Source organism: Ictalurus furcatus, chromosome 7 (genome assembly GCF_023375685.1).
Source record: "Ictalurus furcatus strain D&B chromosome 7, Billie_1.0, whole genome shotgun sequence".
NCBI classification, from domain to species: domain Eukaryota; kingdom Metazoa; phylum Chordata; class Actinopteri; order Siluriformes; family Ictaluridae; genus Ictalurus; species Ictalurus furcatus.
The window spans coordinates 22,437,092-22,459,587 of NC_071261.1; the positions used below are offsets into that span (position 1 = coordinate 22,437,092).

At 39.2% G+C, this 22,496-nt stretch overlaps 2 protein-coding genes across 2 annotated transcripts; one reads left to right on the plus strand and one right to left on the minus strand.

The window, feature by feature from the left end:
* The first annotated feature begins 1,270 nt into the window (after positions 1–1,270).
* On the plus strand, positions 1,271–15,635 carry LOC128610155 (polyadenylate-binding protein-interacting protein 2B-like). Its single transcript, XM_053629271.1, has 4 exons — positions 1,271–1,429; positions 14,038–14,198; positions 14,478–14,657; positions 14,913–15,635. The coding sequence occupies exons 1-4, from the start codon at positions 1,423–1,425 to the stop codon at positions 14,967–14,969; spliced, it is 405 nt and encodes a 134-aa protein (XP_053485246.1). The 5' UTR covers positions 1,271–1,422; the 3' UTR covers positions 14,970–15,635.
* A 1,067-nt stretch (positions 15,636–16,702) lies between these two features.
* On the minus strand, positions 16,703–22,493 carry nagk (N-acetylglucosamine kinase). The gene is made up of 10 exons (XM_053629270.1): positions 22,440–22,493; positions 22,135–22,219; positions 21,612–21,710; positions 21,322–21,463; positions 21,059–21,169; positions 20,612–20,724; positions 20,440–20,527; positions 20,225–20,322; positions 20,022–20,100; positions 16,703–18,542 (listed from the first exon to the last, which is right to left on the minus strand). The coding sequence occupies exons 1-10, from the start codon at positions 22,466–22,468 to the stop codon at positions 18,349–18,351; spliced, it is 1,038 nt and encodes a 345-aa protein (XP_053485245.1). The 5' UTR covers positions 22,469–22,493; the 3' UTR covers positions 16,703–18,348.
* Positions 22,494–22,496: the final 3 nt, after the last annotated feature.

Below are 22,496 nucleotides of genomic sequence, written 5' to 3' on the forward strand. Positions count from 1 at the left end.
ATGTGTATGGGATCTCTGACAATACTGTTGGTATCAACCTCGTTGTAAACAAAATGTAAATTCAACATAACTGCCACTAGGGTGCGCATTTCCGCAGTTATATCCGGAAGTAGCGTGCCGTGAAAAGGCGGAAATGGAAAAACGCCTACTTTTGTTCCAGAAGTAAACAACTATTTATATGTGAATATCGGTGAAAGTGGTAGCTCTGTGGTTATGGCTTTAGGCTAATCCAAAACCCTTATTCCTCATCTGCTCAGTTATCCTATCTCAATCCTAACCCAGTCTCAACTATAAATCGCCTTGGATAAAAGCCAAATGAGCACATGTAAACGTGTGTAAATTTACACAGGCTTTCTGAAATAAGTGGCGCTGGTTTGAAAAAGACCTTGAAATATTAACAACCTTCTGCAAAAAAAGCTATTCAAATATATGTTTGCAGTATTAAAATTTAAACGAAGAAATAAAACATCAAAAATATACGTCTTGTTCTGAAAAGCTCAATTACGGAATACAAATATAATTACACATCATTTTTATTTAATTATGCATTTCCCCACAATTATTATACACAGAAATTATTCATGCAATTTCCATCATTCATTCATTTAATTGACGTAAGAATATATTGGTACATGTGTTGGAGAAGCCTATGTCTTAAACAGTTATTTGGATATTGAAAATTCTTGGGAATTTTGTAGAATTACAAAAGAAACTGTTGTACATCTCTTCTTCCAGTTTGTATACTCAAGAATGTTTTGGACAAGATGTCTCCAACCTTCTGTCAAGAGCATTTGGTTCTTTAATAAAATTGAGTTACAAGGTGTAGCCTAATATTTATTTATTTTTTATTTTTTGCACACGATACCACTGATTGCAGTAGTCTTAATTGTTTTATCATACAACGGTTTGTTTTACTTGGGAAGTATCATATTCATGTGAAGAAACTGATTAAAACTAAAATCAACTTTTGAATAGTTTATAAAGAGGTTAAGCAATATGGATCTGCTTTGAATGGCACTTCTTTTATTTAATTTATTAAAGTAAAGTGTAAGTTTAACTCTGAAACATCTTTATATGTTATTGTTTTGTGAATATCTGTTGTGAGATGTATTAATCTTGTACGTGATCTAATAAAAGTTGATTTAAATGACAGTCATGATTCTGAGGTGTAGTCCTGTAGGGAGCCACTTGGGAGATTCATCCTGCTTTTCGGGGCGCTAGTGATCCTGCGCATGCGCAGTCAGGAGAAGGAGGGGGCAGCATGTTTGTTTAAGCACAAACCACATGATCATCGCGTCCCTAATGCATTTAGCCAACAGCAGTTAGCTTACTCAACTACATTGAGAGTGAAGGAATTATCCTTCTGCGCTTTGTGCGGGATTAATTATTTTTTGGTGGGTTTTGACGGAGAGAGAAAACGCCATGCCAGGTATATTATTTTTTAAAGATTTTACATGTTGGATTGTGTTGTATTTTATTATTATTTGTAATCTTGATCTGATTAGGTGCGGTATTTTCGTGCTTTGACTTATACTTCAGAAACTCCATCTTTGGACACATTCATGCTTTTTTTTTGCACGTGGAGAATAGGTACAGACGTGCAAACACACGCGGGAGCGCGTGCGTTCGTACATTTAAGTGTAGCGTTTACACGTCGAAAATTTACAACGCACACACATACGCACGTAAGGAAGGTATTTGGAGAGAAATAATTCCCATAGTTTCATTCCCGTTTTTGTTGGCCATGTTCTGAGCGAACTTGCTCTGATTTACTCAAAATATCTTCTTGAACATTTAGTCCCATAGCTCTTTTTTTAGTTCATTTGACTCGACCTTTTGTTGATTCACCTTTAGACCAATAAAATGTGCGTCTCCTTCTCGTGTTTTTGTTTATCTGGCTCCATGCTGTTGCCTAGTTTATATTAAAGGCTCGTTAATTAGGGCCACATTTCTGCTATCGGCTTTAGAAAGCGTGTAAAGGGTAACAGTGTTACTAACAAACAACTGTCTCACATAACGGCAACAATGTCCTTCAGACAGGAAACACTGTAACACAAACATTAGCCAGCTAGCGTGCTCTTTGTTTTGGCGAGGCGTGTTTTACCAGGCAGTACTACAAACCAAACGTTTAAGTGCTTTGCACATTTAAAAAACACTCACAGCTGTGGTTTTGATCGTGGAGTAATGTCTGTGTGTGTTTACGATATTAAATATTGGGGCCATTTTGTTGTGTTCCTTCAGTTGGCCTACACGCTCTGTGGTTCGTTAGCATTCACTGCTACACGAGCTTCGTTTGTTCATATGTGAACATGTCGACGTACTGGTTCAATGCTACATCACTAGAAGATGGACAGCAGTTAGGAGCAAATGGCTTCTTGGTTACATAACCAGTACCATGTAGTTTAGCGGGTTAGAAGCAAGTCAGAAGAGTATAAGCTATTCGTTTACACTCTGCCATACTTCTTTGTGTTTTTTTTTTGTTTGTTGTTTTACTTTAATACCAAGTGTATTATCACTGTGAAGAAAATACTTCTGATGGGGCGAAAAAAAAAATCTAATCACACCGTGTTTCAAGACGGATAAAACAACCGTTAAAGCATTTTTGTGCTTTTTATAATATTTCCTAGGTGTTTGAATTTATACGTTACTATGTAAAACTTTAGCACATGTTTTACATAGTCTGTGCTAGTGTCTGACACCGGAGTTTGTTGGTAGTTAAATTTCCTCACCTAATAATGTATAAGCTTTACAAGTGAGTGTTTATATATATATATATATATATATATATATATATATATATATATATATATATATATATTAATTACACATACACATGGTTCTTTCTGTTCCTGTCAAATTAGCATATGCAGGTAGAAATGATAAAATGGCAGGCCTATTTACAGTTCATCATAAAAAATTATAAAAATACATTCCTTTAACACAATATACCCTGTTGGGAAAACAATAGAAACCATCACAGAAATTCTGTTGCTTTCCATTACAAATATCATCAAAATCAGCCAGCAAACTATTAAAACCATTACGTTTAATGCTATCCACTAGACATAACATGCCATAAATTACCAGTAGAGACCCACAGGGACTATTACAGTTTTCACTAAAACCAGTACAATTCCCTTTATACACTTTACAAATTCTATGAGTGTTTCTGGGGGTTTTTTTCCACATGATAATCCCACAGGCATTTCTCCAGCTAGCAGAGGAGCTTGGACAAAGCAAACTCCATTCAGCTGCCATTAGACAGTTTAATGTAGTTTTGATGATACAATAGTCACAATAGGCCTTTTCATGTTTCCAAGTCATGTTACCTTTTTCTCTACTGATGTTGACCATGACCGTGTACAGTGTACACACGATGAAAGATGAATTTGACCTGGCTCACATTTGTTATTGATTGATTTCTCAAAATATTGCAGCATGCTGTAACCAAGTTTCAAAATGGTCTTGGAACAAACATGACTTGCTCGATATGGCTCTGCCATAAAAGAAAACCAGAATCCAACCCAAACGTGCACTGTCTTTTGCTCTTTATTTATTTTAGAGATTTATTCTCTGTGGCATTGTCCCCCCCCTCCCCCCCCCCCCCATTGAGAATCATGATGGTTTAAAAAGCATTTTATATTTATCCCATGTTGTATGAAGCCTGTCACAAACAGCATCTTGCAAATATATTGCGGCACATTGTGACTTTATATATTGCATGGCATTGCAAAACAGGCTGCTGACGATTGTTTATGAATCATGCTGATGTTACACCCACAGAAACCTTATCTGGTACGTGAGGCTGGTGTGGTTTGTTAATGTAAGCATATTGTAGACTTCAGTAATGTAAAGCTAACAATTTACAAACAATATATTTTAGTTTATAAAATGTAAGTGATCTGAGGGTGTATGCCCAAAGAATCTACGAAGAGTTTTTGGTTGCTATGAATGACTGCATGTTTCGTAGATTGGTGACACTTTTGTTGTGTTATTGTATTATGCAATGCGAACCTCTGCATCACCCAATCTGTCAACATTGCTGTATAAATCAATGTTCTCCTTTTTAGTAGTCAGTGGCATTTATTGTTTGATGTAGAACTTGCAGATGATATTTTCAGTAATGAAGAGCACTGTGTTAGTTGAGGTAATGTTTTTAAACTCCTATCATTGTAACTCTCCCACAGTTGACACGATACCTTTTTTTTTTTAAAAAAAAAAAAAAAAAGCTTGTTCTCATTAAATGTATCAAACAGATTAACTCGACTGTCGTTAAATTGCCAACAGCAGTTCTTTAGGATTGTTTGGGATCTGGTGTCTGGATTACTGGGGGGGGGGGGGTTCTTTTTTTTTTTTTTTTTTTTTTTTTGCTGGTTTGGGACCTGCTTATAGCACTAAAATCCTTAGACGTAGCCAGAAAGTTAGGAGTCTGTAAAGTCAGTTAAGAGCTAACTTTTAACCCTAAGATTCTTTGTGAACACTGCCTTTTCTCACCATTCATCTGGTTACAGTTCTGTCCCTTTTGGAGATGTTTTCAGACAGGCAGAAATGTGGAGTGTGTGTGTGTGTGTGTAGCCAGGTGGTGCCATCAAACCCACCTCTATATAGATCTTTACGTCATTGGCAAATGAGTCCAGACCGGCACAGATAGTGCAAGATTCTTGGCAGGAACAAGCTCTTTGTTAATGACCAAAAGTTCCCCTGCCAGACAGTTTTGTACAGCTGATGGATTGACATGAAATACCATGTCATGAGCTTCATTGGTAATGCACAAGATCCTCCCGAGTGGCAAAAATCTCCAGTTTGCTCTTTTATCCTTAGACTTTACCCAACCCAGCTGAGTCTGTAAGATAATTGGTTATTTGTTCCTAAATAAGAACACACGAGGCACACTGGTGAATGTCATATAGTTTACCATATAGTTTTTTTTTTTTTTTTTTTTAAGTGATAAAATTCTCAAAATGTCTTTTGTGGTGTCCTGCTGTGTAAATAAACATTGCACTAATGATAAACAGCACAGTATTATGTGAGAGAGAACCGTTAACAGAAATGTTTCTCAGTCAGGAGTCTTCTTTCATCCTTTAAGAATTTATTTGCATATGTTGCTCCTCCTTGTCTTTCTTGTTGTAGGCCAGGTGGATCTAATCATCAGTGTTACAACTATACTTTTAGCCCATACTGGCTTAATGTCAGCCAAAGAGAGTGAAAGGGCTTTAAGGAAAACGGTTAAAAAAGAATATAGTTATTTTTTTTAAAGGCAGTACCACCTGCTGTAAGTCCGTATGAAGCCAGGAAATGGCACCAGGAAAGCAATTAAGACAGGCTCAAAGTGGCTTCATCCTGAATGTGGAAATGAGGTCGTGTTCACACGTCTGATCTTTTGTAAGATGACAGCTAATCTTCAAGCAGTCACTCTGGTCATATACTTCCTGTGGGAGTTGTCTTCAACAGTAATAGAAGTCTTTTTAAAATAGGACTGGGCGATATGACAATCATCGTGTTACTTGAACACCTTTCATATGGTGAACAACTGCCAGCAAAACAGTAATGTTGCATGAAGAATAATAAACGTCTTTTAAAATGACAAGCCATTCATTTTGATATATTTACAATTGTAATGATTCAGTACGAAGTTATCATTATGTAAAATGTTGCATAACACGTTATTTTTAACACTTCTGAGTGTAATTTTTAACACACCTGAGTGTCTAATTAAGGACAAAATGTTGTGTTGCTTTCAACACAGTATGTTGGTACATTTAATACATGCTGTGTGTTGGTAGATTTCCACAAAAAAAGTGTTTAAAAAAAAAACATATGTTTATACTCCCCCGCCCCCACAATTATCCTAAAATGCAATTTTCATGCTAAAAATCTACTAAAATGCTCACATAATAAACGACTGCATGAAATTCAGGTGACCTTTATTAAAATCGTTGAAACATTTGAAGCACGTAAGAATTTGAGTTGATGCATCTTCTTACAAATCTTCCTGCCACCTGGAAAGACAGGAATCCCACTTCCTTCCATTTGAAAAGCTGTAAAAGAGCAAAAAGTGTGTTGGTTGTTTGCTACAAAATATGGACAAATGCCTTTGGGCTTTTTTTTGTGTTACAGAATCCCAAATTGTGTAATTTTGGAGATGTGACCTCCACTCTCCTAAGGAACAAAGTGTTGCTGTAGCCTCATCAGGAAAATCTAGCTGACTTGTGAATATTTATTTTCCTGCCTTTAGCACCTCACTGCCAATTTTGAAAAAAATTTTTTTTGCAAAACCTAATTCATTTAACCAACATTACAGAGATAGTGGAGGGCATTACAACTTAAACTCCCAAACTCTTTTTGTCACGTTAACTTTGTGAAGAACTTTTGGTCTTGACATTACTGCGCTAGCTAGGTTCTGTTAGCCACTGACTGTTTGCACCTGTTAATCAACATTAACATTCACCCAATACATGAAGAAACTCAGCACTAAATCATCTCCTAATGCTAATTACTACAGCTTGCCTTGTCCAAAACATGTAGTTAACCCACTTTCATTATTACATCGTGGTGAATAGCAGTAATTGCTAGGTTATCAATAACTCTCAAAAAGGGAATGGGGAATATCTAATGTTACCACTAGCTGTATGCTAAAGTAATGTTATCAACTCAGTTGAGCATCTAGGTTAGCATCACTCATCCCTACTGTGATTGGTGACAGCATCCAGCTCGCTAACCTTAACTCGGAGCCTCAGATAAGATGCAGACTCAGAATTATAGAATAACCACAGTCCATATTTCACAGCCAACATAAACACATGACACTAGTAGTGTAACACCAACACTGAGGAAGCAGTACATGATCTCACTTTTGAAGCCGTCGCAATAGATAAAGTTAAGTATGACTCGCTGAGTTACTGTTTTCCAATGAATACATTTTCGAGAGCTCCCTGCCTGAATTTTCAGCAGCATTAACGCTAAATAGAGATGCACGTTAACTTACCAGTGGGCACTTTGGTTTACTCGTCTCAGGACTCCAACTCCACTGTCACAATCAAAAGGCCAAACCACCGAACATTCAGTTTGAGGCGAGTTCAGAGTTGGATGATGTCGACAGCGCAGTCCGCAATGTGATTGGACAGTAATTTAACACATGTTGTGTTGGTCACTCGTGAAATTTTTTAAAAACATGTTTATTGGATAATTTAACACGTGTTGAAATACTAACACAAAAAGTGTGTAGGATATTCTTTCTAAGAGTGTATATTGCCTACTACTACATGAGTGTGATTCCAGTATTATATTAATTGTAATTAAATTAATGTTTTAGCTTACACAATTGAAATACTTCTTATCAGTCACCTTTCAGAAAAGGATATTGTTACAACTCTCATTGCACATTTGAGGTACCTTTCTTTACTGTAACATTTATGTGCCTTTTGATACATGAAGCCAATGATCGCTCATCTTTATTTCTCTCTGTTTGGTTTTGGTAGCTGTGACGAATACTCCCCCTGATGAGCTGATGAATACTCGATTGGCTTTGAGTTTCAGACTTCACACTGGTTTTGGATACACGCTTTCTGTTAGTATGATTATGACTGCTTTGGTATTTTTGAAAGACGATCTGATTCTAAACGAACACATGCTTAGGAACATATTTGTGTTCTGAGTGGATGTATGTCAACTTTCACTGAGGTGTATACTGTAAAAGTTTAGATGAGCATGGTGGTGGTAATGGGTTTTTTTATTTTATTTTTATTTACTTTATTTTTTGAACAAGCATACCTTAATGAGTTGTAGATGTGATGGTTTAGATTAGCTATTTAGAAAACAAGTATTAGGCTATTATTAGATTATGATTGACGATGACCTTTATTGAAGCCCTATAAAACATTTTAAAATGTGAATGCATTCTCTTTACCTTGGCTCTTAAGCGTGCATATATCCTGCTGTATCAATACACCCTCATTTTCTTTGATCTAGCTCTTTTCTAAATAAAGCCACAGAGATGAGCCACAAGTAGCATAAATCAAATAAAGCCCCCCTTCAACTCTCACTTCCTTTCTTTGTCTGATTTTAATGAAACTATTTTGTATGGATCTGAAATACAGCTGCAAAGTCTGTTCCTTAGAAAATATATTTTGTAGGCACATATGGGTAACAACTGCCTGCAGGCAAAACAGTAGATAAGCAAAAATGGATTAATATATTGTTAGAAATTCCAGACACACATCTGTGGTGTTTGTTTACATCTACAATCTCCAAGCAAGGTTGGCTGCAATAGACTTGGCCATGATGTATTCTCTCCTTGCACCCAGTGATCCTAGGGATAAGCTCTGGAACCTCCCTGACCTGGATAAACTGGTTACTGAAGATGAATAAATGGAGTTCCTACTGTTGTTTTCTGCCCATATATTCTGCCCTTTCCTTATGCCAAAGCAAGTATTCTCTGCATTTTAAAGAAATCAGCTGGCCAGACAAACCTAGTTTCTCCTCTTACCCAAAACGTAGTCAAACAGTCGAGCTATGTTTGCACTGAAGCTAGACTAATGTAACTAATGTCTGTGATGTTTATAGTCTCCGCGTTTGTACTGTATCAACTGCATGCCTTAATCAGCCCAAGCATAACCTTGACTCTGAAGAGCCTGAATAGATGTTACTGTTCTGATGGAAAATCAAGTGTTTTGTATTAATGATTTAATCATGATTCATGATTGAAGCCACTTCCGGTACTAATGTCAAGACGTGTGTCAGCTGTGTGTAACTGAGACTGAAACTTGACCGATTTACCATGTCTGCTTTAAAAAGAAGCCCAAATGATCTCGATCCTCAAAATCTGCTCCCTGCAGACCATAGACAGCTTTTTAAAGTCTAGCGTTACCAAATTAAAAATGCAGAGATTCCCTCTGACCTGGCAACACTGCCATGTTATGAAGTCTGCTCAGCTCACAAAACCATTCTGCGTCCCCGACGGTGCAGATTATCTGTATGGAGTGCTTTTTAGTGTATCGACTGTTTGCCAGACTTTTCTTTTCATTTATGTCTTTTGTTACTTAAAGTACCACCAGTTTTACCCCGTATGATATTGTGTAACGAAGTAATACTATCTGTACAAACAACTTAAAGTAATGCATAAACGTAAAATAAGTATGAATTTGTGTGTATATTTATCTAATTACATTTGGCCAAAATTTTAATTACTACGTTTTACATTTATTTATTTATCTATCATGCATGGAAGATGAATGGGAAATGGCCTGTTGGCCAGGCTAAAACTGAGGTAAGCTATATTTATAGCTATGTAGGCCCATAAATGTACACACAGTACATGTTTAGTACTGATATGCGTTTATTAGTGAGGGTGACTGAAATTGTTGTAATGCTAGTGGAACTGTGCACTGTATTAATGGGTAAACAGACGCCATGTTGCAAACGTCCAAAAAATCATTCACCCTTGAGAACTTTCATTTTGTTGTCCTGAAGTGAGGACTTTGTGAGAGGCCATAGGGTTTAGGGCACCATTTGTCAGCTCTCATCTTATGCTACCCCGTAATACCTGTAACCATATTGGCAATCTTTGATAAATGCCTGAATGTATTTTTAACATATACATAAAATTGAGTCCTGCAGATGGTGGGCTGTATTATATACAGTGATGGGCTGTATTATATACACTCACTAGCCACTTTAATGGAGAACCTGTATGTCCACTCATTCATGCGGTTATGCAATCACCCAATCATGTAGCAATGCAGTGGATAAAATTATGCGGATACAGGTCAGTAAGTGTTCAATTAATGTAAAAACTAAAATTTGTGGGGGGGAGAAAGGCAGTGATGGTCATGACTTTGACATGGTTGTTGGTGCCAGATGGGCTAATTTAAGCATTTCAGAAACTGCTGATCCCCTGGGACGTTCACATACAGTAGTCTACAACAGAATGGTACACAAAAAAAAACATATGGTGAGTGGCAGGTCTGAATACAGAAACACCTTGCTGATAAGAAGGCTCAGAGGAGCACTACACCAGTGCATGTACCTGTAGTTTCTCTGACAGCATTTGTGTAATTGCTTTTATTTTTCAAGTTGAAAGTATTGCATTTTACTGATAGGCTCATAGTTATTGTTGTTAGTGAATGTAACATTTGCTGTAAGCTTGTAAATGCATGTGCTCTAATCCTTGTGAAGAATTGATGAATTGATGGCAAGTACGGTTCAAAGGATGTTGTAAATGAATGTCCCTTTTTTTTTTTTTTTTTGTACCTGACTTAAAATTAGAGATGTGTGCAATACCACCGAGTATCGGTGACGACTAAGCTTCATAGTGAGTGAGTTTATAGCACTCCACTTCAGATGGCCATCTAACACTCAAACTGCTCAAACTACATGAAAAATACATATCCATCACAACCTAATATCAATATGGAAACAATTAATATTTGTGGTTTTAAAAATAAACACAGTACAAAATAAAGCGCCCTGCTTATATTCCATCCAGTGATTTTTGCTGATATTGGCCCAGTGTGGATACTGTATATAGGAGAAGTAAAATCCAGGTGATTTATGTAGGTTTTTTTGGACACATAAGCCTTACTTGGTTTGGACCCCATGGTGTGTACTGAGAGATTCTGGCCCGTGTGTGTGTGCGTGCTGTCTACAGTCTCCTCTGGTTTATTTAATCTGTCTGTCTGCTAATGCAACAAGCAGTACTTGGGTACAGACTACATGATTTTGGACCTGGTTTTGCTGCCAGAGAAGCACTGTCTACTGAACCAGTAAAACTCCCTATACCTTCCACAGATCTGAAACTAACTCTAAAAGTATATATTAAAAAAACAAATGGCTGTCTGAGTGGGATCAATGTTTAAATGACACATTACGTGAAATAATACTTATTGGGACAAGGCTTGTGTTCCCTTTTAATAATCGCTGGGATCAAGTCATTTACACACGATGCTGGATAGGACATACAAGACTCGCACACCAATTTTTACTGTTGGGAGAAAATCCACCAAATCTTGTCAGAAACCATTATCAATTAAACATATTCGACTGGACTGTCGTACCTCTATGCATCTGAGGAACCGGTATTATTCATCTGATACTTTTTGTAAAGGTTTTTAATCAAGTGAATCCAATTTTAGTTTTAAAGTTTTTAGGAAAAATGAATCTTAAAGTCCTTATTTAACTCTATTTTAAATAACCAATCCTGGCTCGTGCCATGAATATAGCCATAGCAGCTGGCATGGCAAAAAAAAAAGAAAGAAAGAAAGAAAAAAAAAAAGATGGACCCGGTTTCCCAGTTGTCGACTAATTTTGGTGCTTGGAGACTAAACTGCCAAGCTCTGCACTCCCACAACGGCTGCTCATGTAGTGTGAGCAGTTTGTGATTTTCTCAGTTTGTGAGCTGTGACAGAAGCTCAGATATTTTGAAGCATGTTTGATTTTCTCGACTATGAATCGTTTGTTGTGAATCCCTCTACGTCTAGTTGTACACTGCTGAGAAACTGAAAGGAAATCAAACTTATGCCCTCAATTTTATTTATATATATATATATATAAAAATCCAGAAAAACGCATGTCAAAAATGCTGTACATATGGGAAATATGTATTTGACCCCTCTGCAAAACATGACTTAGTACTCGGTGGCAAAACCCTTGTTGGCAATCACAGAGGTCAGACGTTTCTTGTAGTTGGCCACCAGGTTTGCACACATCTCAGGAGGGATTTTGTCCCACTCCTCTTTGCAGATCTTCTCCAAGTCATTAAGGTTTCGAGGCTGACGTTTGGCAACTTGAACCTTCAGCTCCCTCCACAGATTTTCTATGGGATTAAGGTCTGGAGACTGGCTAGGCCACTCCAGGACCTTAATGTGCTTCTTCTTGAGCCACTCCTTTGTTGCCTTGGCCGTGTGTTTTGGGTCATTGTCATGCTGGAATACCCATCCACGACCCATTTTCAATGCCCTGGCTGAGGGAAGGATGTTCTCACCCAAGATTTGACGGTACATGGCCCCGTCCATCGTCCCTTTGATGCGGTGAAGTTGTCCTGTCCCCTTAACAGAAAAACACCCCCAAAGCATAATGTTTCCACCTCCATGTTTGACGGTGGGGATGGTGTTCTTGGGGTCATAGACAGCATTCCTCCTCCTCCAAACACGGCGAGTTGAGTTGATGCCAAAGAGCTCCATTTTGGTCTCATCTGACCACAACACTTTCACCCAGTTGTCCTCTGAATCATTCAGATGTTCAGTGGCAAACTTCAGACGGGCACGTATATGTGCTTTCTTGAGCAGCGGACCTTGCGGGCGCTGCAGGATTTCAGTCCTTCAGGGCGTAGTGTGTTACCAATTGTTTTCTTGGTGACGATGGTCCCAGCTGCCTTGAGATCATTTGACAAGATCCTCCCGTGTAGTTCTGGGCTGATTCCTCACTGTTCTCATGATCATTGCAACTCCACGAGGTGAGATCTTGCATGGAGCCCCAGGCCGAGGGAGATTGACAGTTCTTTTGTGTTTCTTCCATTTGCGAATAATCGCACCAACTGTTGTCACCTTCTCACCAAGCTGCTTGGCAATGGTCTTGTAGCCCATTCCAGACTTGTGTAGGTCTACAATCTTGTCCCTGACATCCTTGGAGAGCTCTTTGGTCTTGGCCATGGTGGAGAGTTTGGAATCTGATTGATTGCTTCTGTGGACAGGTGTCTTTTATACAGGTAACAAGCTGAGATTAGGAGCACTCCCTTTAAGAGTGTGCTCCTAATCTCAGCTCGTTACCTGTATAAAAGACACCTGGGAGCCAGAAATCTTTCTGATTGAGAGGGGGTCAAATACTTATTTCCCTCATTAAAATGCAACTCAATTTATAACGTTTTTCTGGATTTTCTTGTTGTTATTCTGACTCTCACTGTTCAAATAAATCTACCATTAAAATTATAGACTGATCATTTCTTTGTCAGTGGGCAAACGTACAAAATCAGCAGGGGATCAAATACTCCATTCCCTCACTGTGTGTGTGTGTGTGTGTGTGTGTGAGAGAGAGTAGATTCATGAATCCAGCTTGTCATCCATCTATTCTGTATTACTGAAAATATGTGGACACTTGACCATCAGACCCATATCTTCCACATACTGTAGCCCCCAAAACGTTGGAAGCACACAATTGTCTAGAATGTCTTTCTATGCTGTGGCATTAAGATTTCCCTTCACTGGAACCAAGAAGCCCAGACATGTTCCTGAGCGACAGTGCCACTGTACATAAAGCGAGATCCATGAAGACATGGTTTGCCAAGGGTGGTGTGGAAGAACTCGAGTGACCTGCACAGAGCCCTGATCTCAACCCCACTGAACGCCTTTAGGATGAACTGGAACGCTGACTAAGCCCCAGGGCTCCTTGCATGACAGAAGTGAACTCCCTATATCTCTTATTGTTAAAAAAGCACAAGCCACCACAATCCAAAATCTGGTGGAAAGTTTTCCCAGAAGAGAAGGAAGAGGTTATTATAACAGCAAAGGACTAAATCTGGAATGGGATGTTGAACAAGCACATATGGTCTGGTGTCCATGAACATTTGCCAATATATTGTATTTGTGTGAGAAAGTGAAGGTAAATTGCAAACACAATAATAATGCTTTTATAAGAAATTATTTGGCATGTCACACCCAAATGATTCCATGATTCCTGGAAACACACAATATAAAAATAACTGTCTTTACACTATGCCTCCAGTTCTCTTTGCAGAACAGATGATTCTTGCATCTTGTCTCTCCAAGCAATTATGCATATTTGTGAGAAAGCTGGGTTTGGGGGATTTAGGTGTGCTCATTTGTGATCATGGAACATTTAGTGTGCGTGCCTTGTGTTTTTTTTTTTTTTTTTCCTTCTTTTTTTTTCCCTTTGCTGCAGAAGTATACTACATGGGATTTGAACGAGGCAGTCTATGCCTTTGAAGTGTCATGTTTTTTCCCTCTAAAATCTTGTATAGGTTTTTCATTATGAAGTTTGTCTCCCTTGATTAAGGTTTTTAATGATTTATTTTTCTCTCTTCCACAGAGCCGACAGATCTGAATGGACCTGACCGAGCAAAGACGCAGGGGGGTGGGGCTCCAGGGAAAGACGGAAAAGACTCTGTAACCAATGGCCATGCAGAGGGAGAGGTCAACCCTTTTGCAGAGTACATGTGGATGGAGAATGAGGAGGAATACAACCGACAGGTCTGTGCACGCTCGCTCTTGCGCTCTCTCTCTCTGAAGCACCATTGTCTGGCTGTCTGTAATAATGGAGGAGCTGATGTGCTCTAGTTCTCCTATTTTGTCTTCAGCACCTATTGGTTTATTTAACCAGTAATGTGCTCCACGTGCTGATGAGCAGTGGCCTGTGTGCAATATCCTAACCCATTATGCTCATTTTTAAAAGCAAACACACCTTTGGGAGTGTAGAGGGTGGAGATTTTGCCGCCAATCCTTTTGTGATCTTTCTTTACTGTTTCTTAGGTGGAGGAGGAGCTATTGGAGCAAGAATTTCTGGAGCGCTGTTTCCAGGAAATGTTGGACGAGGAAGATCAGGATTGGTTTATTCCAGCAAGAGACCTTCCCCCAGGGATGGGACAGATTCAGCAGCAGTTTAACGGCCTGTCCGTCAACGACAGCAACAGCAACACAGAGGAGATTGTGGTAAGCTTTAAGACCTGCAAGCCCAGTTTTGCTTCGCTTTACTTGCTTAACTTAATTCTTGTTAGTTGAGCCAGTTGGGTACCCAACATTAAACATGCGGCTCTAGCACGTATCGCATAACTTAACTTTTATGCCGACATTTTGTTATCCCGGAGCCCATATTCACAATTAATGTCCAATACCTCAGTTGGGAGAAACACAGGAAAATAACACGTGCTATAATCTGATATGATGTCTTCTCTTTTCTCTTCTCAGCGCAAGAGCAGCTTAAACCCTGAAGCCAAGGAGTTCGTCCCAGGAGTGAAATACTAGGGATCATCCTCACCCTCTGGAGTGGAGCCCTCTCACACACACATACATACAGAGACTTTTTTTGGCTGGAATTCACAGCCATGTATACGCTCTCATAAATATGTACACACACAGCTGTGAGGGGCTGGAGGAGGAGGGTGAGGGTTTTTGCGGGGCGGGGGGGGGGGGGTTTATCTATAAGCTTTTTATTTTTCCATTTGTTACATGTAAACCAAGGGCAGGGAGTTTAGATGCAGCCTCTAGGAGGTGCCATGGCAATCTAACATTGTACTCGATACAGAGCCGTTTTATTTCTTTCTATTGATGAGCAGTGAAGACGGAGCACCCCAGCTCTCACTTAGGAATCTGTGCCTGATTATGTATTTACATTCTCCCTGCCTGATTTGTTGTTGGGGTTTTGCTTTTGTTTTTTAAATACAAGGGAGGTTTGTCTGGCTGGGATAATCATGCCCCATAGCTGTAGGTGTGGAGAGACAGTTTGGGGTGTGTCTGGATGTAAAGTGGTTCACTGGATAATGGGCCAGTTTGAGTAGAATGGCAAGAAAAAGCTGTGGAGGTTTTCACATGAAAACATTTGATTTTTGAGTAGAAATTCTTAAATGCAAGAATGCCGTTATTTGAAACAAAAAGAAGAAAAAAAGTAAATAAAAGTAAAAAATGTTGGTATTTTTCTGAGCGTTTGTGTTTCAATTTTCTTTTACTCAAGTTTCTAAAGTTACTATATGCATATGCCAGGGCACTATTAATACTGCATGCTGCAGTTCTGTTTTCTCCTGATACGGCTTAATTCTGTGGAATTTTGTCATTTACAGAAGGTGTTTCCTTCTGTCCTCTCTAAACAGTTGAGTAATTCAGAAACATGCTGAGCATTGAATTTTAGGTTATTACTTATGAAATATGGAATGCATTGTATTGAAACAAGTTTTCAGTGAGCTGTAGTTTTCATATAGAACTTTTTCGGTCAGTCGGCTTGAGTTTGTTTGCTGTGGCACCCAAGTGAACGTGATTGTTGATTCAATATCTCCAGGAGCATCAGAGCCTAGCAGTGAACTGTAGCAGTGTTTTTCTGTGAGTCTCTAGTCTTCCAGCTGGACATTAGCACTGCACAATATATTCCCAGTTACAAAATACATAGTTTTACACATTTATTTATTTATTTATTTATTTTTATTTGCTATATGTAGTGACATCCTAAATTAAGGTTTGTGATCTTTCTTCTGACCAAAGAAAGTATGAGCACATGATTATACACTGATCAGCCACAACATTAAAACCACTATTGTGTAGGTCCCCCTTGTACAGCCAAAAAGTTCTTACCACTTGATTGCATGGATTCCACAAGACCTCTGAAAGTGTGCTGTGGTATCTGACATGAAGATGTTAGCTGCAGATCCTTTAAGTCCTGTAAGTTGTGAGGTGAGGCCTCCATGGGTTGGACTTTTGTCCAGCACATCCCACAGATGCTCTATCAGATTGAGATCTGGGGAAGTTGGAGGTCAGCTCAATACCTTGAAGTCTTTGTCATGCTCCTGAACAATTGCAGTATGTCAGGGCGCATTATTCAGCTGAAAGAGGCCACTGCGTTTGGGAATACCGTTGACATGTAGTGGTGGACTTGGTCTGTAGCAATGTTTAGGTACGTGGTATGTGTCAAAGTAACATCCACATGAATGCCAGGACCCTCTTCCACAGGTAAGTGAAGCACATGCACCTGGCCATCCACGTGATGTGTGTTAAAAAAAAAAAAAAAAAAAAAAAGTGATTTGTCAGACCAGGCCGTGATCTCCCGTTGCTCCACGGTCCAGTTCTGATGCTCACGTGCCCATTGTAGGTGCTTTCGTCAGTGGATAAGGGTCAGCATGGGCACTCTGACCGATCTGTAGCTACACAGTCCCATATGCAGTAAGCAGTGATGCACTGTGTGTTCTGACTCCTTTGTATCATAGCCAACATTAAATATTTCAGCAATTTGTGCTACAGTAGCTCTTCTGTGAGATCAGACGAGATGGGCTAGCCGTCGCTCCCCACGCGCATCAGTGCACCGTAGGCGCCCATAACCTGTCACAGGTTCACCGGTTGTCCTCCTTTGGACCAATTTTGGTAGGTACTAACCACTGCATACCAGGAACACCCGACAAGACCTGCTGTTTTAGAGATACTCAAAACCAGTCGTCTAGCCTTGCTTTTTATTTGGTCCTTTCCAAAGTCGCTCAGATCCTTACGCTTGCAAATTTTTCTTGTGTCCAACATCAACTTTAAGCCTAATGTATCCCACCCCTTGACCTGTGCCACTGTAACAAGATAAGCAATGTTACTCATGTCACCTGTCAGTGGTTTTAAGGTTATGGCTGATCAGTGTATATCATGGTCATATATAAAAATAGAAGTGACACAAAATCAAGAAGTATGTAATAACTAACATAATGCGGTTATGCCATAATTGTGAAATTGTGGTAAAACACAGTAGCGTCCTTAATGGGTACCCAAGCTTACTGTGTGTATTTACTCTACATTATACACTCACCAGCCACTCTAAGAACAGCTGTACACTTGCTCATTTCAATGCAATTGTCCAGTCTTTTGTGTAGCAGCTATAACTCATGAGATTCAGGTAATGTTCACATCAAACATCAGCAGAACAGTCTTCCAATAATAAACATCATTAAGGTAAAAAAAAAAAAAAAAACAACTTTTGACCAATGTATGCACCTACACCATTTACAATGTATTTCCATTCTGCCATGTGCATGTTTTTCTCTCTTAATTTGCTGTTGGAATATTCGTCACTTTTCGACTGGGCGGGACAGTAAGAAAATAAAAAAATGCTGCTAATTTTGGGTATACAGAAAGACTTGATGTTTTAACAGATGCTTTCAGTTAAAACTGGACAAGAACACACCATTTTGCTTTTTTAATCATGAATTTTAATAATTAATGCTTTTTAAATCAAGATTTTTAATCAGGGCTTAGGCCTCTTTCTCTTGTCCTCTCAATTTATGAGAAGACGGGAGTTAATGTTTCACAATTCATGCACAAGGGGACAGATACATCTCAGAACCACGTTCATTTTTATATTCAAAATAAGAGCAAGGAAATGTGGAACTAAATCAAGTTTTTTTTTTTTTCCATTAAATGACCCTAATTCCAAGGTAAAGAACAATAAAAAAACTCTTGCATTCCCAGTAACTACACCTACTCTCTTTCACTGGGTTAATGAGCATATGGCTGCTGAAGAGCCACTGTAAACTGAATGACGTTATACAGATCACTTGAAATACTACATAGGAATGTTAAGTCAAGGTATTTTTCTGATTGTTCTGAACTTCACTGGAGCCAAATATGTATTAAAACAGGGTTGAGTGGTCCTCATTAGTGTTGATCATTGCTCAGTGAATGAGTGGCTGAAGAACACGCTGGAACTAGTGGAGTAGTCCAGGGGCATGGTGGCACCTGCATTCTGGGCTCCCAGCTTGGCACCACCTACAGCAGATGACTGGCGTAGGGTGAGAAGGCTATACTTCTGAAAATTGCTGTAACCAGACAGTTTGGCCTGGGAGAGGACCTGAGTGAAACCTGCAAGAGAAAGCAACAGACTCACCAGTGTTTTGGGCAACTGAGTGTTGTTCTCATAGAACTGATGCAGTAGCCATAATCATGATTAATAGAGAGGTCATAGGTTACATACAGAAATCTAAAGTAAAGCAGGGAAACAGAGTCAAGCTACAATAGTTACCATATTACTATGACCTTCAATGGTGCAAAACACAGTATTAAAACAAAGGAATACTGTAATATTTTCTGTAAATGTTTTCAATATTTTTTGTTCATTTTTCCATTGTTTGTCACTGAAATTACAATGTAACGCAATACATCTGCATTTCACATAAATGGTTTTGTGGATTTGCACTAATGGAAATAAAACATTGGATAATTTTATCCAGGTAAACTTTGCATTGTCACACGCACTGAATATTTCGGAAACTGCTGATCACCTGGCATATTCAATCACAACAGTCTCTAGAGTTCATAAGAGAGTTGAGAGTCAGATGAGAATGGCCAGACTGGTTTGAGCTGGTTTGGGCTACAGTGACTCAAACAACCACTCTTTACAACTATGGTGATCTCATAACACAACACGCCAAATATTGAGGCAGATAGGCTACAACAGCAGAAGCCCACATCAGGTTCCACTCAAGAACAGTAATCTGAGGCCACAGTGGGCGCAGGCTCACTGAAACTGAAGGTTGGAAAAACACTGGCTGTTTTTATGTAAATTTAAACATAAATTGGATTACATGAAACAGATACCCTTATTAAGTAGTCTAGGTGTAAAAATGCAGTCTTACAGAGTACCAACAAGTCCTAAGATACTGATGTGTACAGGAGTACCAAAATAACAGGGGTTATTAGAAGTCAGATAACACAACAATATCTAAAGTGGAAAATGCCATGCAGGCTAACTACTTGCTCTGTTTTAACAGAGTTTGTAGTTGCTACATCTTTGAAACCCTGGTGTTATTCAGATTTTGAGTACACTACTATCATATATAATAAGTAAAATCACAGCTTCCCTATTTATATGGAGATCCAGAAAGAAATCACAAATTAAGCTGCATTTTTTTTTTTTTTTTTATATGGGGAAGGCATCTATCCAATTATTAGTCTCCGTTTGGTGCAACACTGGTGGAAAATACGGGTCAAAGCAACATAATAATTATGGTGGATGAAGCAGGGACAATTTGTGCCATTAAATAGAACAACGCATGAACAGTGGTGACAGCAGTTAAGGCATTAGGCTACTGATTGGAAGGCTGCGAATTCAAATCCCTGCATTGCCAAGCTACCACTGTTGGGTCCTTAAGCAAAATCCCAAGTCTGCATCTGCTCAGTTATATACTGTCTCAGTTGTAAATCACTTGGGATAAAAGTGTCAGCCAAATAAGATCAGTGTAAATCTAGTTAAATGACTTCTGCTGTGGGTTTTCTGTCACGTATCAAAGACTAATATTTAGCATCACAAAAATATGAAGGCGGATAATTCTGTGACCTCACCATCCTTCATCAGCTCCCAGCTTAACCATACAGATCCAACACACAGAATGGGCAGGCCAAGGTCACCCAAGAACAGCTCCTGGATAAAAGAGAGGGACAGATAGAGAGTAAACAGAGACAGAATGTGAGTAACAGGTGTGTGTGTGTTATATTCATGTATAATAATGTTCAGAATTTATTGACCGAGAAAGGCAGTGTCAAACCTGGTGCACTTTGGGAAGCACTGCTACAATGTGCTGTGCTAGAACTTTACCAGCCTGGGTAAACACGTATCGACAGAAGGCATCACCTGCATTAGCACCTAAAACACAAACATCTGAGATGTGAAGGCAGACAGCAGCCTATGCACTGTAATAGAAGCTCATAGCAGAATGATTGAGGCAATCAGCTATCTTCCGTCCCTCACTCTTCATAGTACCTTCAGCCAGTTTTCTACAGAAGCCAGCAAAATATGATTTCTGGAAGTTTCTGTACAGGTGGGGGAGCATGCCCATCAGATCCGACACCTACAGGTGTATACAAAGGAGTCAATCATACAACATAAACAACTATTTGAGGGACATCATGGAACAAGGACAGTGACCACTAACCTTGAAGTAGTCCTCCATGGCTTTTTTAACATAGGTGATATCATGTGGAGGTGTGACCAGGTTATCCTTGGCATCAAATACTGCTTTTACAGCAAGATGAGAGATCCAATATGCTAAAGAGAATGGGAATCAGAAATTTCCAGTAAACATGCACATATTAAGGATGGTAATGATTCTACATAAAGGATGTTGGTTTTCGTTCTTTCGGCTGCTCCCGTTAGGGGTTGCCACAGTAGATAACTGGTCAGCATATTTGATTTGGAACAGGTTTTACACCGGATACCTTCCAGACACAACCCAGTGCAACCCAGTGGCTGGGTTGGTTCCCTGCCTGGCAATCGAACCCAGGCAGCAGAGGTGAGTGCAGGATCCTTAGCCACTGGACCACCAGGGGACTAATGATTCTACATAAAGGATATAAGATATACACTAAGTAGTGATAGTTACCTGAGCCTTCATCCCCCATCATGTGACCCCATCCGCCGCAGCCTACCTGACTGCCATCAGGGTTCACCAGCTTACAGTTTGAACCAGTTCCTGAGATCAGTACTATACCACCTGCAGGGAAGACGAATCAACATATTCCTTGTTTTGCCAAGTCACTTTATAGTATATATAAAGTTCAATGTGTTAGCCAATGTTAAATACAAGTTAAGTTAATTATTTCCTATTTACTGATCTCATTACGACTAATATGTAAGATACAATACCACGGTCACTTGCTGTTGCCATGGCACCAATAGCATCTGTGGTAATGTAATAACTCTTGCTTAGTTTAGGAAATCTTTCCATCATCTCATCAATCAGTTTTTGAATGGCATGCTTCTGCTCCCCACCACTTAGCGACATGCCCTATATACAAACGCACACAAACATTTTTTTTTATTTTTTATTAATCTTAACCGTTCAGAAAAATGACAGCAGTGTAAGCAATCTGCTTGTTGGTTTGTTGGAGGTGCACGCCATCATGCTGAACATCCAAATAGTAATACAGACTCACCAGAGAACAAATGGGTGTGTTGGGATCCAGCCCCGCACTGATCTTTGCCTTCTGGACCATATCGTTAATGCCTTCGACACACTTATCAACACCAACCAACTAAAGAAAATAGATTACTTCAATAAGGAAATGTTTCAAAAACACACTCTTAATGGCTCCTAACTGTACAAGTGGCACACTACATTGGTGCAGTGTAGCGTCTAATGTATATAAGAGAGAGAGAGAGAGAGAGAGAGAGAGAGAGAGAGAGGTCAAAGAGAAAACAGATGTAGCTTTTTGTTTTCATTTTACAGAAATGATAAACATGTTATGAGGGTTGTAGGGGTATTAAACCACTGTACACTTATTGTCACTTTATTAGACACTGCTGTGCTGAGAACAGTCCACCATCTAATTGTGCATAGTAACTGTATACCTACAAACTGCACCTGTATGGTAGGAGTGAGAGCAGATACAAAGTACAACTGTACAGAATATGGTGGTGGAACTCAGACACATACTACACGAGCTTTTCTTTCCTCACCCAGTGATTGGTGCAGGGTCCATCTGTCTCGGCGAGGATCTCCCCTGCAGAGGAGAGCAGCACTGCTTTGGAGTGAGTTCCCCCCCTGACAAGTACAATTATTATTATGACAGCATAAACCTAACAGTTTTACAGGATTCACTAAATCTAACCAGATGAGGTAAACAGATACAACTTTGAAGAAGCGCTCTTAGGAAACGCATTAAACACAAACACACAGTGTCCCATAAATGTCTAGTGTCAAAACGAAATTTTAAAAGTGTTAATAATCCGATATAGATTTTTTTTTTTTGTCAAAACCTTACCCTTCCACACCTCCATGCACTTCACTCATTTCGGCCACTTCCTGTTTCTATCTCGTG